The sequence below is a fragment of the Gopherus evgoodei genome, unplaced genomic scaffold (genome assembly GCF_007399415.2).
Source record: "Gopherus evgoodei ecotype Sinaloan lineage unplaced genomic scaffold, rGopEvg1_v1.p scaffold_32_arrow_ctg1, whole genome shotgun sequence".
NCBI lineage: Eukaryota > Metazoa > Chordata > Testudines > Testudinidae > Gopherus > Gopherus evgoodei.
The window spans coordinates 4,263,218-4,283,222 of NW_022059994.1; the positions used below are offsets into that span (position 1 = coordinate 4,263,218).

Sequence of the window (20,005 nt, forward strand, 5' to 3'; positions counted from 1 at the left end):
GGCCATGGGTGAAGGGGAGGGAACAGGCAGAGCCCTTATGGATGTTGGAGCCAGGAAGGGGATGGGAGATGTGACTCCCTGAAGCCTCCCAAGAGGCTGGGACTTGACTGATGAGGTGTGCGATGCCCCAGGGGCCCCGTGCGCTAGAGTAACCAGATGTCCTGATTTTATAGGGACAGTCCCCATATTTGAGACAGAAGCCTATTACTCCCCACCCCCTGTCCCGATTTTTCACACTTTCTGGTCACCCTACCCTGCACCCTATTGGCCAGGAGACTGCTCCAGCAAAACCGTCTAGGGGAGAGTGGCCTTGGGAGGAGTGACCCCAGTGCCTGAGCACTGCACCAGGATTGGGGCCACAACCCCCGCTCTAGTCCCGGCTCCATCTGTACCGAGGGCTCCCCTAGATCCCAGGTCTCACCTCCCAGCCCTCAAACCCATCACTGGTGTTGTGACCTCAGACCAAGCACTGCGGCCCACAGAGCCGTGGAGCAGGCATTGTCCCTCCCATGGGGTGTATAGCGATGCGGACTCACCCCTGCGGCACCTCTTGCTGGCTGTCTCAGGGAATTAGCTCTTCCACCATCCGGAGGGCCCTCTGCAGCCAGTGATCCGCCTTACCGCTGGCCTGTGTCCCTCCCAGGACCCGGTGCCTCCTTTACTTGGGGTGCTGCCCCTCTGGCAGTAACCCCTCACCTATGTGGGCCTAGGACCAGGCCCTGCAGCCTGGGGAGTTGCTGGCCTATGGCTTCCCAGCCCCCAAGGCCTTTCCCCAGCCCTGCCTCAATCTAGGTTCCCTGCTTGGCACCTTGCAGCCAGGCCCTTCTCCCTTTACAGACAGAGGGAGCCTGCCTGGGCCTCTGGCTCACAGTCTTTTATAGGGGCCAGCTGGGCCTGATTGGGGCATGGCCCCAGCTGAGCCTACTTTCCCCCAATCAGCCCAGGCTTCTCGCCCCAACCCCAGCCCTCTCCTGGGCCATTTCAAGCCCCTCAGGGCAGGAGCAGGTGACCACCCCACTACAGAGTGAATTGAGCTGAGATAGTTCTCAGAAGTAGTCAGCGCTGAGGGCAGGATGCTGGGGCTAGAGCATGGCAGCGACATCTGGAAGTTACAGCTCCAACCCTCAGATGCCTGGGTTCTCTTCCCACCTCTGGGAGGGGAGTGGGTTAGAGCAGGGAGCTGGGAGGCAGGACTCCTGGGTTCTCTTCGGCTATCGATTCCGAGCAATACTCGATGACTTAATATCAGGCACAGCAGTGGGTGGATGGGGTCAAGGCACCCTCAGGCGTCCAGAATTCCCTTCGCTAACATGTATGGGAACCAGGAGGACCATTTAGAGGTGTGTGAAAGCTACCAGCCCCCTGCCACCGAATGGGAGAGGAATGTATGTGTGGAACCTGGGGAAAGTGAGAATAGGCTGAAACTGAGCTAAGGCTGTTTGGTTTGGAGTCCAGAGGGTGAAGGGAGTGGATTATGGGGCTAGAAGGGCCAGTGGCCTCATTCATTGCAGAAGAAAAGGATTAGCTGGCCAGTGATTTGAGACGGGGGGTATAGGGCACTGGACTCGCTGGCCAGTGATTTGGGGCAGGGGCTATGGGGTACTGGACTAGCTGGCCAGTGATCTAGGCAGGGAGACACGGGGTAACTGGACTCGCTGGCCAGCGATCTGTCTGTCATAGGCAGAGGGCAGGACACTTGCCCTAATGGGTCATTTCTCTGATCTCAGTCAAGCCTCTCTCCTTTCTGTCCCCACCCTTGGCCAGTGAGCCCTGGACTCTCCGCTGTGTCACCTCAATCAGTTCCGTGGCAGCTCCATGCAGAGTGACCCAGCCACTGCCTGAAGCAGAGGAAGGTCTGGGACCTGCCTGGTGCCGCATGCTCCCTGAGAAGTTAGGTCCCAGGGGCTGGGTGATGTTGCCCCAGGGCACCTCATTAGGCATCGGGATGCAGCGCACCGGGCATTGTTAGCACGTTGGCTCCCACTCGCAGCTGATGCGTCGAGAGGGGACTCTGGGTCTCATTAAAGACACTTGCTGTTTGTGACACAATGACACTGATGAGCCCACAGAGGGGCCAGGCAGGTCACTAACTTTTTTTTCTGTGCCAGGTTGAGAAGTGAATCAAAGGGCATCAAGAGGGATCCAACCTCAGGGTGCGTTCCACATGCTGGGGAGAAGTGCAGCACAAAGACATCTAACAGGAACATACCGGTCCCCAGGCTCGATCCCACCCAGGTCCTTCCAACCCCGCCTCCAACGGTGCCCCAGCTTCAGGGGACGTGTCAACACCCGCCTCATGGACATCTGAGAAATGTCTTACTAACCCCTGTCAGTCCGTGATTCACTTATACCTTAGGGAATGACACCTCTACAAAAACATGGTCACGCTGTTCTGTGCCACTGACCTTTTCCTCCCTCACCTCCAGTGTAAATCATGGATAAAACCATCAGGCAATGGTGCTGAATCTCCTCATGCCCAGACATTTTCAAAACCACGAGCTCAGCCATGATCTATGGATGGGACTTTGGGCCTGTTTTCCTCTAAGTGGCTCTGGCCCAGCCCCAAGTCGAGGGGACTGGCTGAGACATGTGTCTATATTTAGTGATTTAGCTGGGAATTGGTCTTGCTTTGAGCAGGGGGTTGGGCTCGATGACCTTCTGAGGTCCCTTCCAACCCTGATATTCTATGATTCTACATCGGGGTTCTCAAACTTTTTTTGCCTCCCCCTTTGAAAATATTTCAGGCTGTGATGACACCTCCCCTCACCCTCCCGCCACTCTTGGTACCAGACATCGCTTTCCCAACATCAGTGCAGAGCCCTCTAGAGCTAAGTAACCCTACGCCACTCTTACTTCTGCGCTGCTGCTGATGGTGGTGCTGCCTTCAGAGCTGGGCAGCCAGCTAGATCTGCCTCACTCCAGCTGCCAGCATCTTAAGGCAGGGAAAAAGGAGATCTCATGATCCCCCTACAATACCCTTGCGACCCCCTTTTGCATCAGGACCCCCAGTTTGAAAAATGCTGGTCTATATCTTAGCCTTCTGTTCCACGTAGGTGTCTGTGCTGGGCAGATAACTGGACACTTTCCAGACTTGAAAATAGACTAAGTCACTACCTATCTGTCTAAATCCTAATGTTTGCTATCTCTGGGTATGTCTACACTATGGGATTATTCCGATTTTACAGAAATTGATTTTTGGAAACAGATTGTATAATGTCGAGTGCACGTGGCCACACTAAGCACATTAATTCGGCGGTATGCGTCCATGTACCGAGGCTAGCGTCGACTTCCGGAGCGTTGCACTGTGGGTAGCAATCCCACAGCTATCCCATAGTTCCCATAGTCTCCCCGGCCCATTGGAATTCTGGGTTGAGATCCGAATGCCTGATGGGGCCAAAAATTTGTCACGGGTGGTTATGGGTAAATGTCGTCAGTCAATTCTCCCTCCGTGAAAGCAATGGCAGACAATCATTTCGCTCCCTTTTCCCTGGATTGCCCTGGCAGACGCCATAGCACGGCAACCATGGAGCCCATTCAGCCTTTTTTCACTGTCACTGTACGTCTACTGGATGCTGCTGACAGACGCGGTACTGCAGTGCTACATGGCAGCATCTCCTTGCCTTTTGCAAGTTAGCAAAGACGGTTACCTGCTCTACTGTACCGTCTGCTGCTGTCATGGGTACTCCTGGCCAGCCTCGGTGAGGTCGGTCGGAGGCGCCTGGACAAAAATGGGAATGACTCCCCGGGTCATTCTCTTCTTTAAGTTTTGTCTAATGGAGAGTCAATCCTGCCTAGAATATCAGGCAAGCCTAAAGAACCAGAGAGACAAACGGCCGTTCCGAGCCAGAGCCCAAGACATCCCGCAGAAATGATGAGCTGCATGCCATTCTAGGGACTTCCCCGGAACAACCCTACCCCTTGCTTCCCTCCTCCCCCAACTCCCCTGGGCTACCGTGGCAGTGTCCCCCCATTTGTGTGATGAAGTAATAAAGAATGCATGAATAAGAAACAACACTGACTTTATTGCCTCTGCACGCAGAGATCAAAGGGGGGAAGGTAGGGGATTTGACTTACAGCAAAGTAGAGTGAACCACCATTCTGCACTTGCTCAGCCTATAGCTGAAAATGGGAATCCGTGATAAGCACTAGGATAGAAGCACAGGCAGGACTGAATCTCCATTTGTGTGTGGGCCTTTGGATGACACTGGTAAAATACAAAATGTCCCAGGATATGTATGTTAGGGGACAGTTCGAAACAGCAGCTTAATTTTTTTATTTGCAGCAAAATGTAGAGGTCTAAGTATCTGATTGTGAGCCCTGGTAGCAAGGAGTAGGCTGGGGTAGGTGCGACCACGCGGTGCTGCTGACTGGGAGAGCAGCCTGAGGCAGAAGCCTCCAGCTGGCATGATATTCCAGGCAGGACTGAATCTCCATTAGACAAAACTTTAAGAAGAGAATGACCTGGGGAGTTATTCCCATTTTTGCCCAGGGGCCCCCGACCAACCTCACCGAGGCCAGCCAGGAGCACCCACGGAATGATGACTACGGATACCAGTCCTATGGTACTGTCTGCCATCCGCAAGGTAAGGCAAGGAGATGCTGCTGTGTAGCGCTGCAGCACCGCGTCTGCCAGCAGCATCCAGTAGACATACGGTGACATTGAAAAAAGGTGAGAAATGATTTTTTTCCCTTTGCTTTCACACTGGTGTTTAGGGGGGCGAGGGGGCTGACAACATATACCCTGAACCACCTGCAACAACGTTTTTGACCCTTCAGGCTTTGGGAGCTCAACCAAGAATTCAGATGGTTTTCGGAAAACATGGGAACTGTGGGATAGCTACAGCTGTCAGTCGTCCCTTCCTCCTTGAGCGTCCATGTGATTCTTTGACTTTCTGGTACGCTTGCTTCAGCTCCTTAAGTTTCACATAGCACTGTGTTGAGTCCCTGTTATGGCGTGTGTTCATCATGGCCTTGAGATTTTTTCAAATTTTTTTGGCATTCCGTCTTTTGGAACGGAGTTCTGATAGAACAGATTAATCTCCCCATACAGAGATCAGATCCAGTATCTCCCGTATGGTCCATGTTGGAGCTCTTTTTTGATTCTGGGACTGCATGGTGACCTGTGCTGATTAGCGCTCCACGCTGGGCAAACAGGAAATAAAATTTAAAAGTTCGCAAGGCTTCTCCTGTCTTCTTGGCCAGTGCATCTGAGTTCAGATTGCTGTCCAGAGCGGTCACAATGGTGCACTGTGGGATAGTTCCCAGAGGCCAATACCGTCGAATTGCGGCCACACTAACCCTAATTCAAAATGGCAATGGCAATTTCAGCGCTACTCCCCTCGTCGGGGAGGAGTACAGAAATCGATTTTAAGAGCCCTTTATATCAAAGTAAAGGGCTTCATTATGTGGACGGGTGCAGGGTTAATTTGAGATAAATTCGTAGTATAGACCACGCCTAGCTAGCTAGCTAGCTATCACAGGGTTGTTGTAGCAGCATATTAGAGAGGCAATATATTTTATTGGATCAGCTTCTTCATGTAGATCGGCACCTTGTCTCTTTCACCAACAGAAGTTGGTCCAATAAAAGATATTGCGTCACTGACCTTGCCTCTCTAACATCTATCCGTGTATCTAGACCAGGGGTTGGCAAACTTTTTGGCCCAAGGGCCACACTGGGGTTGCAAGACTGTATGGAGGGCCGGGTAGGGAAGTCTGTGCCTCCCCAAACAACCTGGCCCCGCCCACATCCACTCCCTCCCACTTCCTGCCTCCTGACTGCCCCTCTCTGAACCCCAACCCATCCAATCCCCCTGCTCCTTTTCCCCTGACCACCTCCTCCCAGGACCCCCCCACCCTGGGACCCAACCCCTTATCCAACCCCCCCTGCACCCTGTCCTCTGACTGTCTCGGGACCCTCTGCCCCTTATCCAACCCCCCTGCTCACTGCCCCTTTACCATGCTGCTCAGAGCAGTGAGCTCGCAGCCCCGCCGGAGCTGGCCACGCTGCCCGTGCTGCCTGGCAGGAGCAGCAGGCCAGAGCGCTGGCAGCATGGCACGCTGAGGCTGTGGGCAGGAGGGACAGCGGGGGAGGGGCCGGGGGTAAGCCTCCCTAGCCAGGAGCTCAAGGGCCAGGCAGGACGGTCCCGAGGGCCGGATGTGGCCTGCAGGCCGTAGTTTGCCCACCTCTGGATTGGCCTTTAGCCTGCAGGTTCAGTTACCTAAACTCCAGTCAATACAGAGAGCCCAGAGAAAGAAATGCAGCTGGCGCATAGTTATTATAGGAGTGGGATCTGAACCTCCGAAACTGGAAGGCAAAGCAAAAGAAGCCAATAGATCTGATTTGTTGCTGATCCTGCTTAATTCCTGCAACTGCAATGATGTAAATGATTAAAATTAAAAAATGCTTAAAAATAAATATTGAAATTATAAAAACATAAAACTGGAATTCTGCCAAGCCTGGTGATACACCTGTTAAACTAAAGCGATATTGACAATCTCCCCAGCTGCCCCCTAGTGGCTTCACTAGGGCCTCATCTCGCTGTCTCACTCAGGCTGCCTGCCCATGGATGTTTTATGTTATTTCATGGTCATCACTGTTTTTTGCAGTCAATATTTTATTATCATTCATTGCTTTATAATTAATTATATACAAACAAATTCATTTTTTTTGCCTAAAGCCAGGGATAGACCCTGACTCCCAGTCTCCCCTCTGCACCGACCCACTAGACACCATTCCCTTCCCAGAGCTGAGAACAGAAGCCAGGAGTCCAAACTCCCACTGGCTTCAAATTCCCTTCTTCAGCTGCCCCTCTCTAACCAATGGACATTGCTGTCTCCCTGCCACATCTTGAATGGAGCCACTGAGAATGATGTACAGCCCCTTTCAACCCAAATGATCCTCAAGTCCTTTAACAACTAGTACAAGGTTACACATAAGCCAAACATCCTGGAGCCAACCCTGGGTTAGACCAATGGTCCATCTTGCCCAGTATCTTGTCTTCTATCAGTGACCAATGCCATGTGCTTCAGCAGGAATGATCAATTGATCCATTCCCTGTTGTCCACTTCCGTCTTCTAGCAATCAAAGGCTAGGGACGCTCAAAGCATGGTTGGAGTTGCATCCCTGGCCACCTTAGCTAATAGTGATTGATGGACCTATCCTCCATGATAGATGAGGTCTTAATCTCATTGCTTCCCTGGTTTCTGTCTTGCAGGAAAGGGCATAGATCTTTCATATCTATGCCCCCTTTCCCAAGACGCATTGCTGCCCACACTACAACTCCACAGTTCCTTTGGGTTTTCCGCTTTAGCAGGAGAGATGGGAGGGGAGGCTAGACCCTGAATATGAAGATTTCATGGCAATTGGGACTGGAAGATGGACAGCTCAGAGATGGTGTTCATATGGGCAACTGTGATGGACAGCTTCTGTCAGGTCAATTACCAGTTAGAGGGGCGAAGGTTTCTAGCCTTGGTGCGTGTTAAGAATTGCGCAAGTCACTCAAATCAGCAAACAGACTAGTTTTGATTTCCACAAGAGAAAAGAATTTGATTCTCCTACAGGAGGGGAAAGTTGTTCATTGGGATGTTTAACCTCCTTACCGCAGTCATTCACCCCATGGGGTAATGATTTGGCCTAATCACTTCTTCCCAAGACCACGAGAATGTCTTGCAGCATAAAATGGGGGAGAACCCCCAAATCTACAGCCATTTCATGTGAATATTCGACAGCTGAGAGAAAAGGGACAACATTTGAGATGGTGCGAGATCTCTGTTTGAGAATGAATGAGTAAAGGGGTCAAATCTGAGGAGAAAGTTGATGGGAGGGGGGTTAACGTCCTCCTTTTCTTCATCCGCCATGTGGGACGAGAGCTCCAGCCAGCAGTTTCCCTCCAAAAGCAGATGTGACTGCAATTTAAAATGGGAGGTGGGGGGAAAGACCCTAAAGCGAGAGAGTTTTTTCCGCCATATTCAGCAATTAAAGAAGAAAATGCTCAAATCTGGGGGGATTTTAGATCAATATTCCATAATTTAGCAGGAAAGGTGCCCAACTTGAGGAGTCCCAAAATGGAGGGACATTTCTATCGATAATAAAGAGAAAATTTCAGGGGATTTTAGATCAATATTCTGTAATTAGAGAGAAAAGAGGCAAAATCTGAAGGGAAAGTTGATTCTAATGAGTTTAACCTCTTCATTAACCCCATCCACAATTTGGAGCAATAATTGGTGCCAGCTATTTCCCTCCAAATGCCAAAGTAGTTGCAGTTTAACTGAGAAGGAGGAAGAACCCCCAGACTATCCATATCAGAGAATTAAATAGAAATGGGGCAGGATTGGTAGGGGTATTTTTTAGATCAATATTCAGTAAGAAAGAATCTGAGGCATTTTATATTGGGCGGACAGGGTCTGGATCTGTGCTGGCTGGATCTCATGCAGAGAGATGACTCCCAAATGTCAACATCGCTCCATCTTCTCCATGCAGTGACAGCTTTGTTCACGGACAGAGCCAAGGAAGGACACTGTGAGGTGCCCAATAATGTCTACCAGGCCTTGACATGGTCTTCTGCCTTCTGGGGCTCATGGTGAGTGACCTCTGGTTTCCCAGTCCCAGCGCCATGTATGGACATGAACAGACAGATAAAAATGCAGACATCCTAGATGGGAAAGCTCCATTTTCCATTACCTGGCCCCTGAACCAGCCAGTCCTCCAGCCTGAGGCTGGATCAAAGCTGCTGCCCCATAGAGAACCAAGCCAACCAGTCCCAACTCATTGCTCTGGCTCATGTCCTCTTACTCCCAAATAGCCTCCCCCGCACCCTCCTTAGAGCCCTGTACATATCCTTGTTCCTCATGGTGTAGATCAGCGAGTTCAGCATGGGGGCAATGATGCCATAGAAGAGGGAGACCATCTTGCCCCGCTTCTGGGAGTAGCTGGATGGAGGCTGTAGATACATGAAAATGGCCGTGCCGTAGAAAAGCGACACCACGGCCAGGTGGGAGGCGCAGGTGTTGAAGGCCTTAAGCCTGCCCTGGGCCGAGCGAATCCTCAGCACGGCAGCGACGATGTAGCCGTAGGATACCAGGATGAAGCCCAGCGGCACCAGCAGGAAGATCACACTGACAGCAAAAGCCTCAGCCTCGTTGGCGGAGGTGTCAACACAGGCCAGCTTCAGCAGGGCCGGCACCTCGCAGAAGAAATGGTCTACCCGGTTCCGCCCACACCGGGGCACCCACACAGTCAGGATGGTCTGCAGCATGGAGTTGCCGAAGCCGCTCAACCAGACAGTGGCCACCATCTGCAGGCAGAGGCGGCGGCTCATGACAATTGTGTAGCGCAGTGGCTGGCAGATGGCGACGTAGCGGTCGTAGGCCATGACGACCAGCAAGAGGCACTCGGTGCAGCCCAGCGAGAGGAAGACGTAGAGCTGGGCCACGCAGCCAGCCCAGGTGATGGACTTGTGGGTGCTACGGAAGTTCACCAGCATCTGAGGAACGGTGCTGGTGGTGTAGCAAAGGTCCAGGAAAGAGAGGTTGCTGAGGAAGAAATACATAGGGGTGTGGAGACTGGGTTCCAGCCACAAGACCACTATGATGGCCAGGTTCCCTACCAGGTTCATGATGTACAAGACTAGAAAGACCACGAAAAGCAGCATCTCCAGTTGTGGTTGGTCAGAGACCCCCAATAGGATGAACTCCCACTGGGAGCTCCAGTTCCCTCTTTCCTCCTGCAGGGAGAAGGGACAAAGGATGAAAGAAGCTCCAGCAGCCATACACAAGAGAGACACATTCAAGGGCATCCCCTTTCATCTGAATGACCCACGCCCACCTCTGACTTTGTCATAGAACATCTGGGCCAATTGGGTGGGAAGTGGGATCCTTCTGCCAGGGAATGGCTTTGTCATAGAAAAGTGGTTCTGTGGCACTTCGTGACAAAGGAGGATCCATATATCAGGAAATTAAAGTGGATCTGTGGCAGTTGGTGGGAGTAATAGGATATGATAGATAAAAGGATGCTTTGACTATAAGGTCTTTGGGAGACAGGCCGTTTTGTTTTGTACCTTTTATTCTGTATTTGTGCAAATCCTGGTGGCAACTGGGGCTCCTAACTATGATCCCAAATTTGCACCCCTTACTGCCCTCTGCCCGCTTATGGGTGAAAGAAATGGCATGTTTAGTCTAGAGGAGAGAAGGTAGAAGGGGGACCTGGTAATCGGCTTAAAATATGTGAAAATTTGTCATGAAGAGGATGGTGATCAATTGGTGTAAAGAGGTTGTAAAAAGGATGGTGATCAATTGTTCTCCGTGTCCATTAGGTCGGAAATACATGTCCAAGACAAGACTGGGTAAATCAGTTTCTTAAACACAAAGGAGTCTAGCCAGATGTCATCAAAGGTGAGGGACACTTATTAAGTGCCTGGTCTTTGGCAAGGAAATAGGGCAGGAACAACCCCATCTGCATTGAAGCAAACAACAGCATGGCATCTCCATCACCATTAGACTCCTTATCTCCGCCCTTGCAGCAGGAATGAAATTTTGCTAGGCAGGACCCTCAATAAAATGCATCTCAAAGGGTGACTGCACTGTAAAAGTGAGGGGGAGAAACACCCCAAGGTATCTCTCCCTAGCCATCTCTCTCTCTTTCCCCTACGATGACCAAAGAAACAGCGTTTGGACTTTGGGAGCAGATCTTGTCCTGAGAATTGGCTCAGCAATATTACTGGGAACACGTGGAAGGGATTTCACCTGGAGCCAAATCTAGTTTGTTAATTTTAGTATGAGGAAGCATTTTTCCTTTACTTCTTCTGTAACCGTTTTTGACTTGAATGTCTTATACTTGTACTCACCTGAAACCTGTCTCTTTGTAGTTAAATAAACATGTTTTATTCCATAATCCAAACTGCATTTAAACTCAGTTGTGTGGGAAACTCCATTTAACATAGCAAACTGTTGGATATTGATCTCCTTAGAAATGCAATGGACCTACAATATCTGAACTGTCCAGGAAGGGGCCGGACAGTGCAGAACCCAAGTCTTGGGAGGAATTTGGGACTGGGAGTTTGTTGTGGTCACCCTGCGAGCGGTAACCAAGGCTGGTAGAAGCCAGAGTGTGGCTGGTGTTTGCGGACAGGCTGCTGGGGTCAGAGTTGCTGGACCAGGGCTGTGGCCATACACAGACACTCCGGGTGTGACCTGCATGCTGGCAAGCTGCTTGTGAGGGACCCAGGTTGGAAGCTACAATAATAAAACATTGTGCGGTAGCCAAGGTAGCAGGGCAGGGGTGACACAACCCCTCATTAGTCTGGATCGCACCCCAGAATGCCATACCGTCCGGAGAGGTTATTAAGAAGAGGTTGGACAAATACTGGTTAAATATGGTCTAGGTAACCTTATTCCTGCCTCAGTGTTGGGCTATGGCACAGATGATCTCTGGAGGTACCCTCAAGCCCTACATGTCTAGGATTCTACTGCCACTTTTACAGGAATCTGTTATGTTTATGTGCTTCTCTTCGTGACTGACAGGGACTACAGTGTAAACACTCAGGGTGAGAATAAAATAATCCCAGTACCACTAATAATAATGTAGACCCTGATCCTGCGAGCAGTTAGAGCTGGGGTTTCCAAAGCAGCTTTAAGGAATGATGCTCCCAAATCCCACTGATTTTCAGGGGCATTATGGACTCATATAGGGCTAAATGTGCAGATAGGCAATGAGTGGGAAAGGATTTTCTAACTCCCTTTGGTCCTAATAGAAGTTAGGTACCTACCACACATCTGCACTTGCGGGCACCTAAATCCCTTTGTAAATATGTCCCCTGCTTCCTATCTGCCCTAATCTCCTTTACCCAAACCACCTACAGTGGGGTTGCCCGTGGGCTTACTTTAAGCATATGCGTAGATCTTTGCAGGATCAGGACCCATCACGGGACAACAGGGTTTACACGGCACTTTACAAACACCGTCCTGCAGACGTTCACCCAGGTGATTAACTACTCACCTGTGCAAAGTTATCCCTGCATGTTTGTGGGTTAGTAGCCCCTGGATTCCAACCCTAATCAAATCTACCAATCGATGGCACTTGTCTGCCCCCCAGCACCACAGGATCTCAGCACCTAACAGTCTCTAGTGGGTTTATCCTCACATCACTCCTGGGAGGCAGGGAAGTTTTATCAGACCCATCACACAAGGCTAAGAAATCTAACCATTCCACATGCTGCCCAGCTCCAGGACCCTCCCCAGTAATAAGCATGAACGAGTGACGGAAAAAACCCCGGACTCACCTCCATTCATCTCCAGCTCTGCTCTACCCAGATGCCTCCTGTCTGGGCAGCTCCAGGTGGCTCAGATACTCCGATGCCAGGGCAGAGTCTGGAGTCTCTGCTTCCCTGCGCTGAGTCCCCCACAGTCCCTGGGACGAAGCAGCCCCGAGCTGTGGAGCTGAATGTCTAAGGATGCTCCCGAGTCAGGGAGACCAGTTAAGTTTGCCCCCTGCCGTGGGGCAGCTCTGTCCACATCTGGCTCTGGAAGCCCAGAGGCTGCAGGTGTTTCCCCCCTACACTGCTGGGGCCCTGAGTTGGGTCTCAAAAGGAGGCGAATGTGGCAAACTGGATGCTCAGAGCCAGTGTCGCATGGTCACAGGGTACCCCCTCCCTCATGCCCAGGAACCAAGCCTGGTCAGTGTGTGAGTGAAGTCTCTCAAGGCAGGTTGCCCCAGGCTGGGAGGGATACCCTGAGCCTCTCTCAGTTGGCAGGGTCTCCTAGAAGCCCAGAGACCACAGTGACAGACCGAAACAAATCCCAGAGATGGAGTGGAGAGAGAGAGATGGACAGAGAGAGAGGGATGGAGAGAGAGTGTGGATGGGCTGATGGATGCCAGACGTGCCCCAACGGGAAAAGAGATGGAGAGTCCAAGAGAGGAGAGGATGGATGAGAGAGAGAGGGAGAGAGAGGTGAATTGTTAGGGCAGAAAGAGGCAGAGATAAGGATGGATAAAAGGACCAATAAAGAGATGGATAGAAGGGCAGAGAGATCTGCAGAGAGATGCAAGGATAGAACGGTGGAGAGGTAGATGGATAGAAGGATAGAGACGGAAAGAAAGAGAGACAGATGAGCAGAAGGTTGGCGAGTGGTGGAGAAAGACCCAGAGAGCTGGATAGATCTGGAGAAGTATAGTGGATGGCTGGCAGGAAGTAGGCTCCCCAGGCTGTGTCCCTGCTCCCTGACCTACCCCAGCCCTGGTGTCACACTACACCTGGGCTGCCCCGGCTCCGAAGCACAGCTGAGAAGGGTTCTGTGTCTCTGTGACTGTGGGAGGATCCTGCTTGTGCAGCTCGTGATTGCTGTCCCTGAGTGCATGGGGCCATGGATGAAGGGGAGGGAGCAGGCAGGGCCCTTATGGACGTTGGAGCCAGGAAAGGGGTGGGAGATGTGACTCCCTGAAGCCTCCCAAGGGGCTGGGACTTGGCTGGTGAGGTTTGCGATGCCCCAGTGACCCCGTGCGCTAGGGTAACCAGATGTCCTGATTTTATAGGGACAGTCCCCATATTTGAGACAGAAGCCTATTACTCCCCACCAGCTGTCCCAATTTTTCACACTGTCTGGTCACCCTACCCTGAACCCAATTGGCCAGGAGACTGCTCCAGCAAAACCGTCTAGGGGAGAGTGGCCTGGGGAGGAGTGACCCCAGTGCCTGAGCACTGCACCACGATTGAGGGCACAATCCCCGCTCTAGTCCCAGCTCCATCTGTACCAAGGGCTCAAGTCTATCTATCTATCTATCTATCTATCTATCTATCTATCTTTCTATCTATCCCCATACACCCCCTCTAGCTAGCTAGCTAGCTAGCTATTGCTGGGTTGTTGTAGCCAGGTTGGTCACAGGATATTAGAGACACAAGGTGGGTGAGGTAATATCTTTTACTGGACCAACTTCTTCATGTATTTGACAGCTTGTCTCTCTCACCAACAGAAGCTGGTCCAATAAAAGTTACTGCCTCGTTGTCACGGAGTCACCGGGCGATGCTCTGGAACTGCTCCCCACCAAGCCAGGCAGGACTTTGGGGAGCCTCCTCTCCCTTGGAGCAGACTTGTTCAGGACAAGAAGCTCACACGTCTTCACCTCCTGGGTCTCTCCTTGGAGCATTCAGCATCCTCTGCCCCTCCGTGCGCTTCCCACAGCAAGTCCACCCCAGCAGGGTCCTGGGGAAGCCACCGGGTTCTGCACCCCCACTTTGCAGTCAGACGTGACTCTCAGCCAGCCAGTAAAACAGAGGTTTATTCGATGACAGGAACAGGGTCTAAAACAGAGCTTGTAGATACAGCGAACCGGACCCCTCGGCTGGGTCCATTCTGGGGGGCAGTGAGCCAGACCCCCAGGTCTGCCCTCCACCCTTGACCCCAGCCAGCTCCAGACTAACAACCCCTCCCAGCCCCTTTCCCGGGCCAGGAGGTCACCTGATCCCTTTGTCTCCAACACCTTCAGCTGGCACCTTTGCAGAGGAGGGGCCCAGGCCATCAGTTGCTAGGAGACAGAGTGTCAGGCATTTAGGTGCACTGGCCCTTTGCTCTGCCAGATACTTAAGAACTGCCATGGGGACACTGAGGCACCAACACAGTACTCAGAGAAAACATTAAGAACTTTCCCAGTTCGTCACACTCACCGACCTCGCCTCCCTAACATATATCTGTATATCTAGCCCCTTAGCCTGTGGGTCGAGCTATCTGAACTTCAGTCAGTGCAGAAAGCCCAGAGAATGAAAGGCAGCTGGGGCATGGTTAGTAACTCAAGCATTCAGCCTTCAGGTCGGAGAGGTGAGATCCACCACTACAGAGCCAAGTCAGGGTCGGCCAGTTCAACCCAGAGATATCAGAGCATAAAGGGAAGATTGAGCCAAAAGAGCGGCTCCCTCAGCCGTGCTTCGGCAACAGGCTGTTGTGGTTACTGGTCAGGGCACTAGAGAGACGCACAGACCAAGATTTACGAAAGCAACTGGTGATTTTGGGTAACCACTTTGGCGCAGTTTCTAGGCCTCCAGAGGAGCAGAGACCTGAGCGGAGGAAGGGCTAGCTTGTCCTCCTCTCTGGCTAGGGATGTGCAGTCTGGCCAGCCCAGAGCATTCCAAGAGGCTGAGTCAGGCCCTAAAAATCAGGAGATTGGCTTAAACATCATGAGTGGGGTTTTTAAAAATAATAAATTTGGATTTTTTTCCCCTTTTCCTTCTGCTTTCTGAGGCTCTAGGTCATGCTGGGGTCACCTTTTCCAGATGTTGTACCCAACCATGGGGGTAAGAAACTTTTTATTTTTCATGATATTCCAGTGTAATCTCAGAACTCCAAAGTCTGGTCTACACTACGGGCCTATATGAGTATAACACTCAGGGGGGTGAAAAAATCCACACCCTTGAGTGACACAGTTATGCCGACCTAACCCCCTGTGTAGACAGTGCTATGTTGGCAGGAGAGCTTCTACCAATATAGCTACCGCCTCTCGGGGAGGTGGGTTAATTACAACGATGCGAGTGCTCTCTCCTGTCAATGTAGAGAGTCTTCATCAAAGCAGTGCAGCTGCGCCAATGCAGTGTTGTAAGTGTAGATGTGCCCCAAGAGTTGGTGGGTTGCAGGGTTGGAGGAGGGCAGGGGACTTGTATGGATTGGGGAGGGCAGATTGTTTCTTTGGGGGTGGGACAAGGCAGGAGAGTTGAGAAGGGTGGAAGTGGGCAGACAGCAGAAAGCATGTAGTCAGGGAAGATGGTACAGAACCCAAGGGAGACACAGATGGTTCCATGCCCAACTGCAGCCCCAGCTCAGGTCCCCTGAGAGGTCGGGTTCCTCCCCAGCGCTCTCCACAGGGCCCCGTGCACCTCCTTGTTCCTCAGTGTGTAGATCAAGGGGTTGAGCATGGGGGTCACCATGGTGTAGAAGAGGGAGATCAGCTTGCCCCGGTCCTGGGACGGGGGCAGCAGGTACATGTAGATGGCCGTGCCATAGAAAAGCGACACCACGGCCAGGTGGGAGGCGCAGGTGTTGAAGGCCTTGCGCCTGCCCTCAGCCGAACGCATCCTCAGCACGGCGGCGCCGATGTAACCGTAGGAGACCAGGATGAGGCCCAACGGAAACAGCAGTAAAAGCACACTGCTGGCGAAGAGCTCCGCCATATTGGCAGAGGTGTCGGCGCAGGCCAACTTGAGCAGGGCCGGCACCTCGCAAAAGAAGTGGTCGATCTGATTCTTCCCACACCGGGGCAGCTGCAGAGTCAGCAACGTCTTCACCAGTGCGTTGCCGGAGCCGCTCAGCCAGGCGGTGACCGCCATCTGCAGGCAGAGACGGCGGCTCATGATGGCCATGTAGCGCAGCGGCTGGCAGACAGCGGCGTAGCGGTCGTAGGCCATGACGGCCAGCAGGAGGCACTCGGTGGAGCCCAGCGAGAGGGAGATGTAGAGCTGGGCCACACAGCCGGCCCAAGGGATGGACTTGCGGGCACTGCGGAAGTTCACCAGCATCTGAGGGCCAAGGCTGGTGGTGTAGCACAGGTCCAGGAAGGAGAGGTTGCTGAGGAAGAAATACATGGGCGTGTGGAGACGGGGGTCCAGCCGTGAGACCACAATGATGGTGGTGTTTCCCAGCAGTGTCATGACATAGGAAATTAAGATGAGCACAAAGAGCAGCAGCTCCAATTGCGGCCGGTCAGACACCCCTAGCAGGATGAATTCCCCCCGGGAGCTTTGGTTTCCCTCTTCCCATGCCACTTCGCTGTACTGTACCTGTAGGAGCCATAAATAACCCATCTGAAAAATAAACTGCATTAAAGAGATTTATAATTGATGATAGGAGTGGGAACAGAAATAGGTGTTTTGGGATGGTGACCACGAATCCTAGAAAGGGTAGATAGCTATTTACACTGATGGAGTAGCTATGGGAAGGGCTGTGGTGGTACGTTTGTGAGTATTGGTAGCAGTAGTGAGATCTATGTTAGAACTGGTGCCAGGAGTGTGATATGCTTTTATGCTGCTCTGACTGTGTTTACACTAGGGCTTTTGCCAGTATAGAAATGTTGCTAAAAATCACACCCCGTAACTAACATTACTATACCAGCAAAGGTTTGCAGTGTAGATCCGGCCTCATAATTTGGGCATGTTCCAAAGCTGCAAGAGAGTCTTGTCTCTATGACTCCAGGCTGGCAGGAATGGCGCCAGGGTTTTTGGCGCCCTAGACAGGGGTCCTTCTGCGCTCCCTGGCGGCTGCAGCAATTCTGCAGCAGGGGGGGTCCTTCCGCGCTCCCAGTCTTTGGGGCACTTCAGCGGCGGGTCCCGGAGCGAGTGAAGGACCCGCCACAGAATTGCCGCCGAAGACCCGGAGCGCAGAAGGACCCCCAGCTGCCAAATTGCTGCCTAGGGTGGCAAAATGCCGCCCCGCCAAATCCTGGTGCCCTAGGCGACCGCCTAGGATGCCTAAATGGAAGCGCCGGCCCTGCAGGCTGGTCAGGGGGAAATAAGGATTTAGGGATTCGACAAATACTAAGAGAGTGGATTGGGGCAAGATGAGGATGGTGGATTAGGAACAATCTGGTTTAACAGTAGGGAATTTGGTTTGGGAACCATGAATCCTGGGGCTAGTGGCGAAAGTAGATTGGCGAGAGGCTGGAATGATGGGTTTGTGAGTAGTGGTAACAGCAGTGGGCTCCCAGGTAGCACTGGAGACAGTGGTGGGATTCAGAGCAATTGTTTTAGAGAAGCAATGGTTCATCCGCTCAAAAGAAAGAGTGGCTAGCTATGCTGTATATCTACAGTTTGATTAGCCAGGAGTTCTGGCTGATGGAGGCAGATGGTTGTTCAGGGGGCCAGCTACACAAAAGGAAAGTGCATTCAGATGGGACTGGGATGGTGGTTTTTCAAACAATTACTGTCCAAATGAGTTCTTCAGCAGGTATTTTGGTTTGGTCCTCATGAATCCTGGGCAGCCAGGCAAAGTGAAGATTCAGAAGTGCCTAGATACACATTGAGAAATGATTTGTAGGGGCTAGAATGATGGATTTGTGAGCATCACAAAAAAGAACTAGATAAGTTCCTGGTGTATAGGTCCATCACTGGCTATTAGCCAGGATGGGCAGGATGGTGACCTTAGCCTCTGTTTGCCAGAAGCTGGGAATGGAAGACCAGGGATGAATCACTTGATGATTCCTTGTTCTGGTCATTCCCTCTGGGGCACCTGGCATTGGCCACTGTCGGTAGACAGGATAATGGGCTAGATGGACCTTTGGTCTGACCCAGTACGGCTGTTCTTATGTTCTTATAATTGGAACCGACAGGAGGTGTTTACAAGAAGTAAATAGCAACTAAAACCAGGGAATAATTCAGTATATTCCAAATCTGTACACTAACGTGGCCACCAGGAGTCCTGCATGGTCAGGCCAGCTGAGGATATAGGAGGTAGGTACCTGCACAGAGAGTGGATTTGGAACATAAAAACATAAGAGCGGCCGTACTCAGTCAGACCAAAGGTCCATCTAGCCCAGTATCCTGTCTTCCAACAGTGGCCAGTGCCAGGTGCCCCAGAGGGAATGAACAGAAGAGGGAATCATCAAGTGATCCATCACTTGTCACCTGTTCCCAGCTTCTGGCAAACAGAGAGAAGGGACACCATCCCTGCCCATTCTGGCTAATAGCCATTGATGGACCTATCCTCCATGAACTTATCTAGTTCTTTTTTGAACCTAGTTATAGTTATAAGAGAAGGACAGTGCGTTTTGGATCATTGGTGCGAGTGGTGGGATCTGCCAGGGTTTGGTTGTGGTCACATCCTGTCTCAGTTGGGTCAGAGAGTGATGATATTTGAAGCTAAGCCCTGTAACAATTTCCATGAGTTCTGGTTCAGGTTTGGCAACTTTCTTGGTATGGTCGTGTTATCAGGATGGAAGACCAATGAATTATGAAGTGTGCTTGCCAGGAAGTGCCACTACTACACAGCGGGAGTCGATGTGCTTACCAAAAGCTATGACAGCACAGTAAGAGCGCCCATGATGGCCAAAAAGTCAATATCCAGCCAGATCACTTTAAGAACCAAGCTAGAGATTGACCCAGATGGTCAATGGCTACATCAAATCGTAGAATCATAGAACTGTAGAGCTGGAAGGGACCTCAAGAGGTCATTTAGTCCAGTCCCCTGCATCAGTTTGAGATTCACCATGATGATGAGGAAAACCAGCAAAGCAAGCAGAATCAAATGAGCTTGAATACATTTTGTGGCTCAGGAATGGCGTTGGGGCAAGCATCAAGGAGATCTGTCTATCTAATCCTATTTCTAAGGCACCCGTTGGTGTGATGCCAAGCACTGTATGTATCTGGAGTTCTTCACATCCTCAGTCAGTTCCTTCTCTTTGTAATTCCACATTTCAAACCTCTCCCCGACGCTCACTTTCATCTTCATCCATCTTCTCCCACATCTCTCCTTCCCTCCTCCAACTCTATCCGTGTTATCCAAAAAGGCTAAGAATTTTCCAAACATATTGGACTCCTAGATAGTAGCATAGGTACCTCCTGAGTCTTTATACCTCTGAATAAATATAAACCTTGGAAGGGAGAAAAGGAGGAGAATAGAAATCTAAAGAGAAACAGACCGGGGCCAGAGGGACAAAGTCAGTGATGGTGGTCAGATGGCTCCACCATCTGCTCTGTTCTTTTAAAACTGTTTTTAGCAAGAAAAATAAAGTAGGGAAAAGTTGAAATGGACAAAGACCTCATCAGCACATTTGACAGCAGAAAGACAAGATAGATGAGGTAATATCTTGTACTGGACCAATTCTTGTTGGTGAATGGAACCGGCTTTTGAGCGACACAGAACTCTTCTTCCAGTCTGGAGAAAAGCTTGAAAGCTTGTCCCTTCCTCCAACAGAAGTTGGTTCAATGAAAGATATCACCTCCCCAACCTTGCCTCGCTCATATCCTGGGACCAACACGGCTCCAGCAACCAGTCGGACATTTGGTAGCAGTCAGTTAATAAGTGCACTGGCTCCCTG

General features: G+C 51.3%; 2 protein-coding genes across 2 annotated transcripts; both read right to left on the reverse strand.

Moving 5' to 3' along the window:
- Window positions 1-8,777: 8,777 nt before the first annotated feature.
- LOC115640692 (putative olfactory receptor 2B3) lies at window positions 8,778-10,450 on the reverse strand. Its single transcript, XM_030543567.1, has 2 exons — window positions 10,443-10,450; window positions 8,778-9,714 (listed from the first exon to the last, which is right to left on the reverse strand). Exons 1-2 carry the CDS (start codon window positions 10,448-10,450, stop codon window positions 8,778-8,780), a joined length of 945 nt encoding a protein of 314 aa, XP_030399427.1.
- Window positions 10,451-15,797: 5,347 nt separating this feature from the next.
- On the reverse strand, window positions 15,798-19,420 carry LOC115640693 (putative olfactory receptor 2B8). The gene is made up of 2 exons (XM_030543569.1): window positions 19,405-19,420; window positions 15,798-16,726 (listed from the first exon to the last, which is right to left on the reverse strand). The coding sequence occupies exons 1-2, from the start codon at window positions 19,418-19,420 to the stop codon at window positions 15,798-15,800; spliced, it is 945 nt and encodes a 314-aa protein (XP_030399429.1).
- Between the last annotated feature and the right edge of the window lie 585 nt (window positions 19,421-20,005).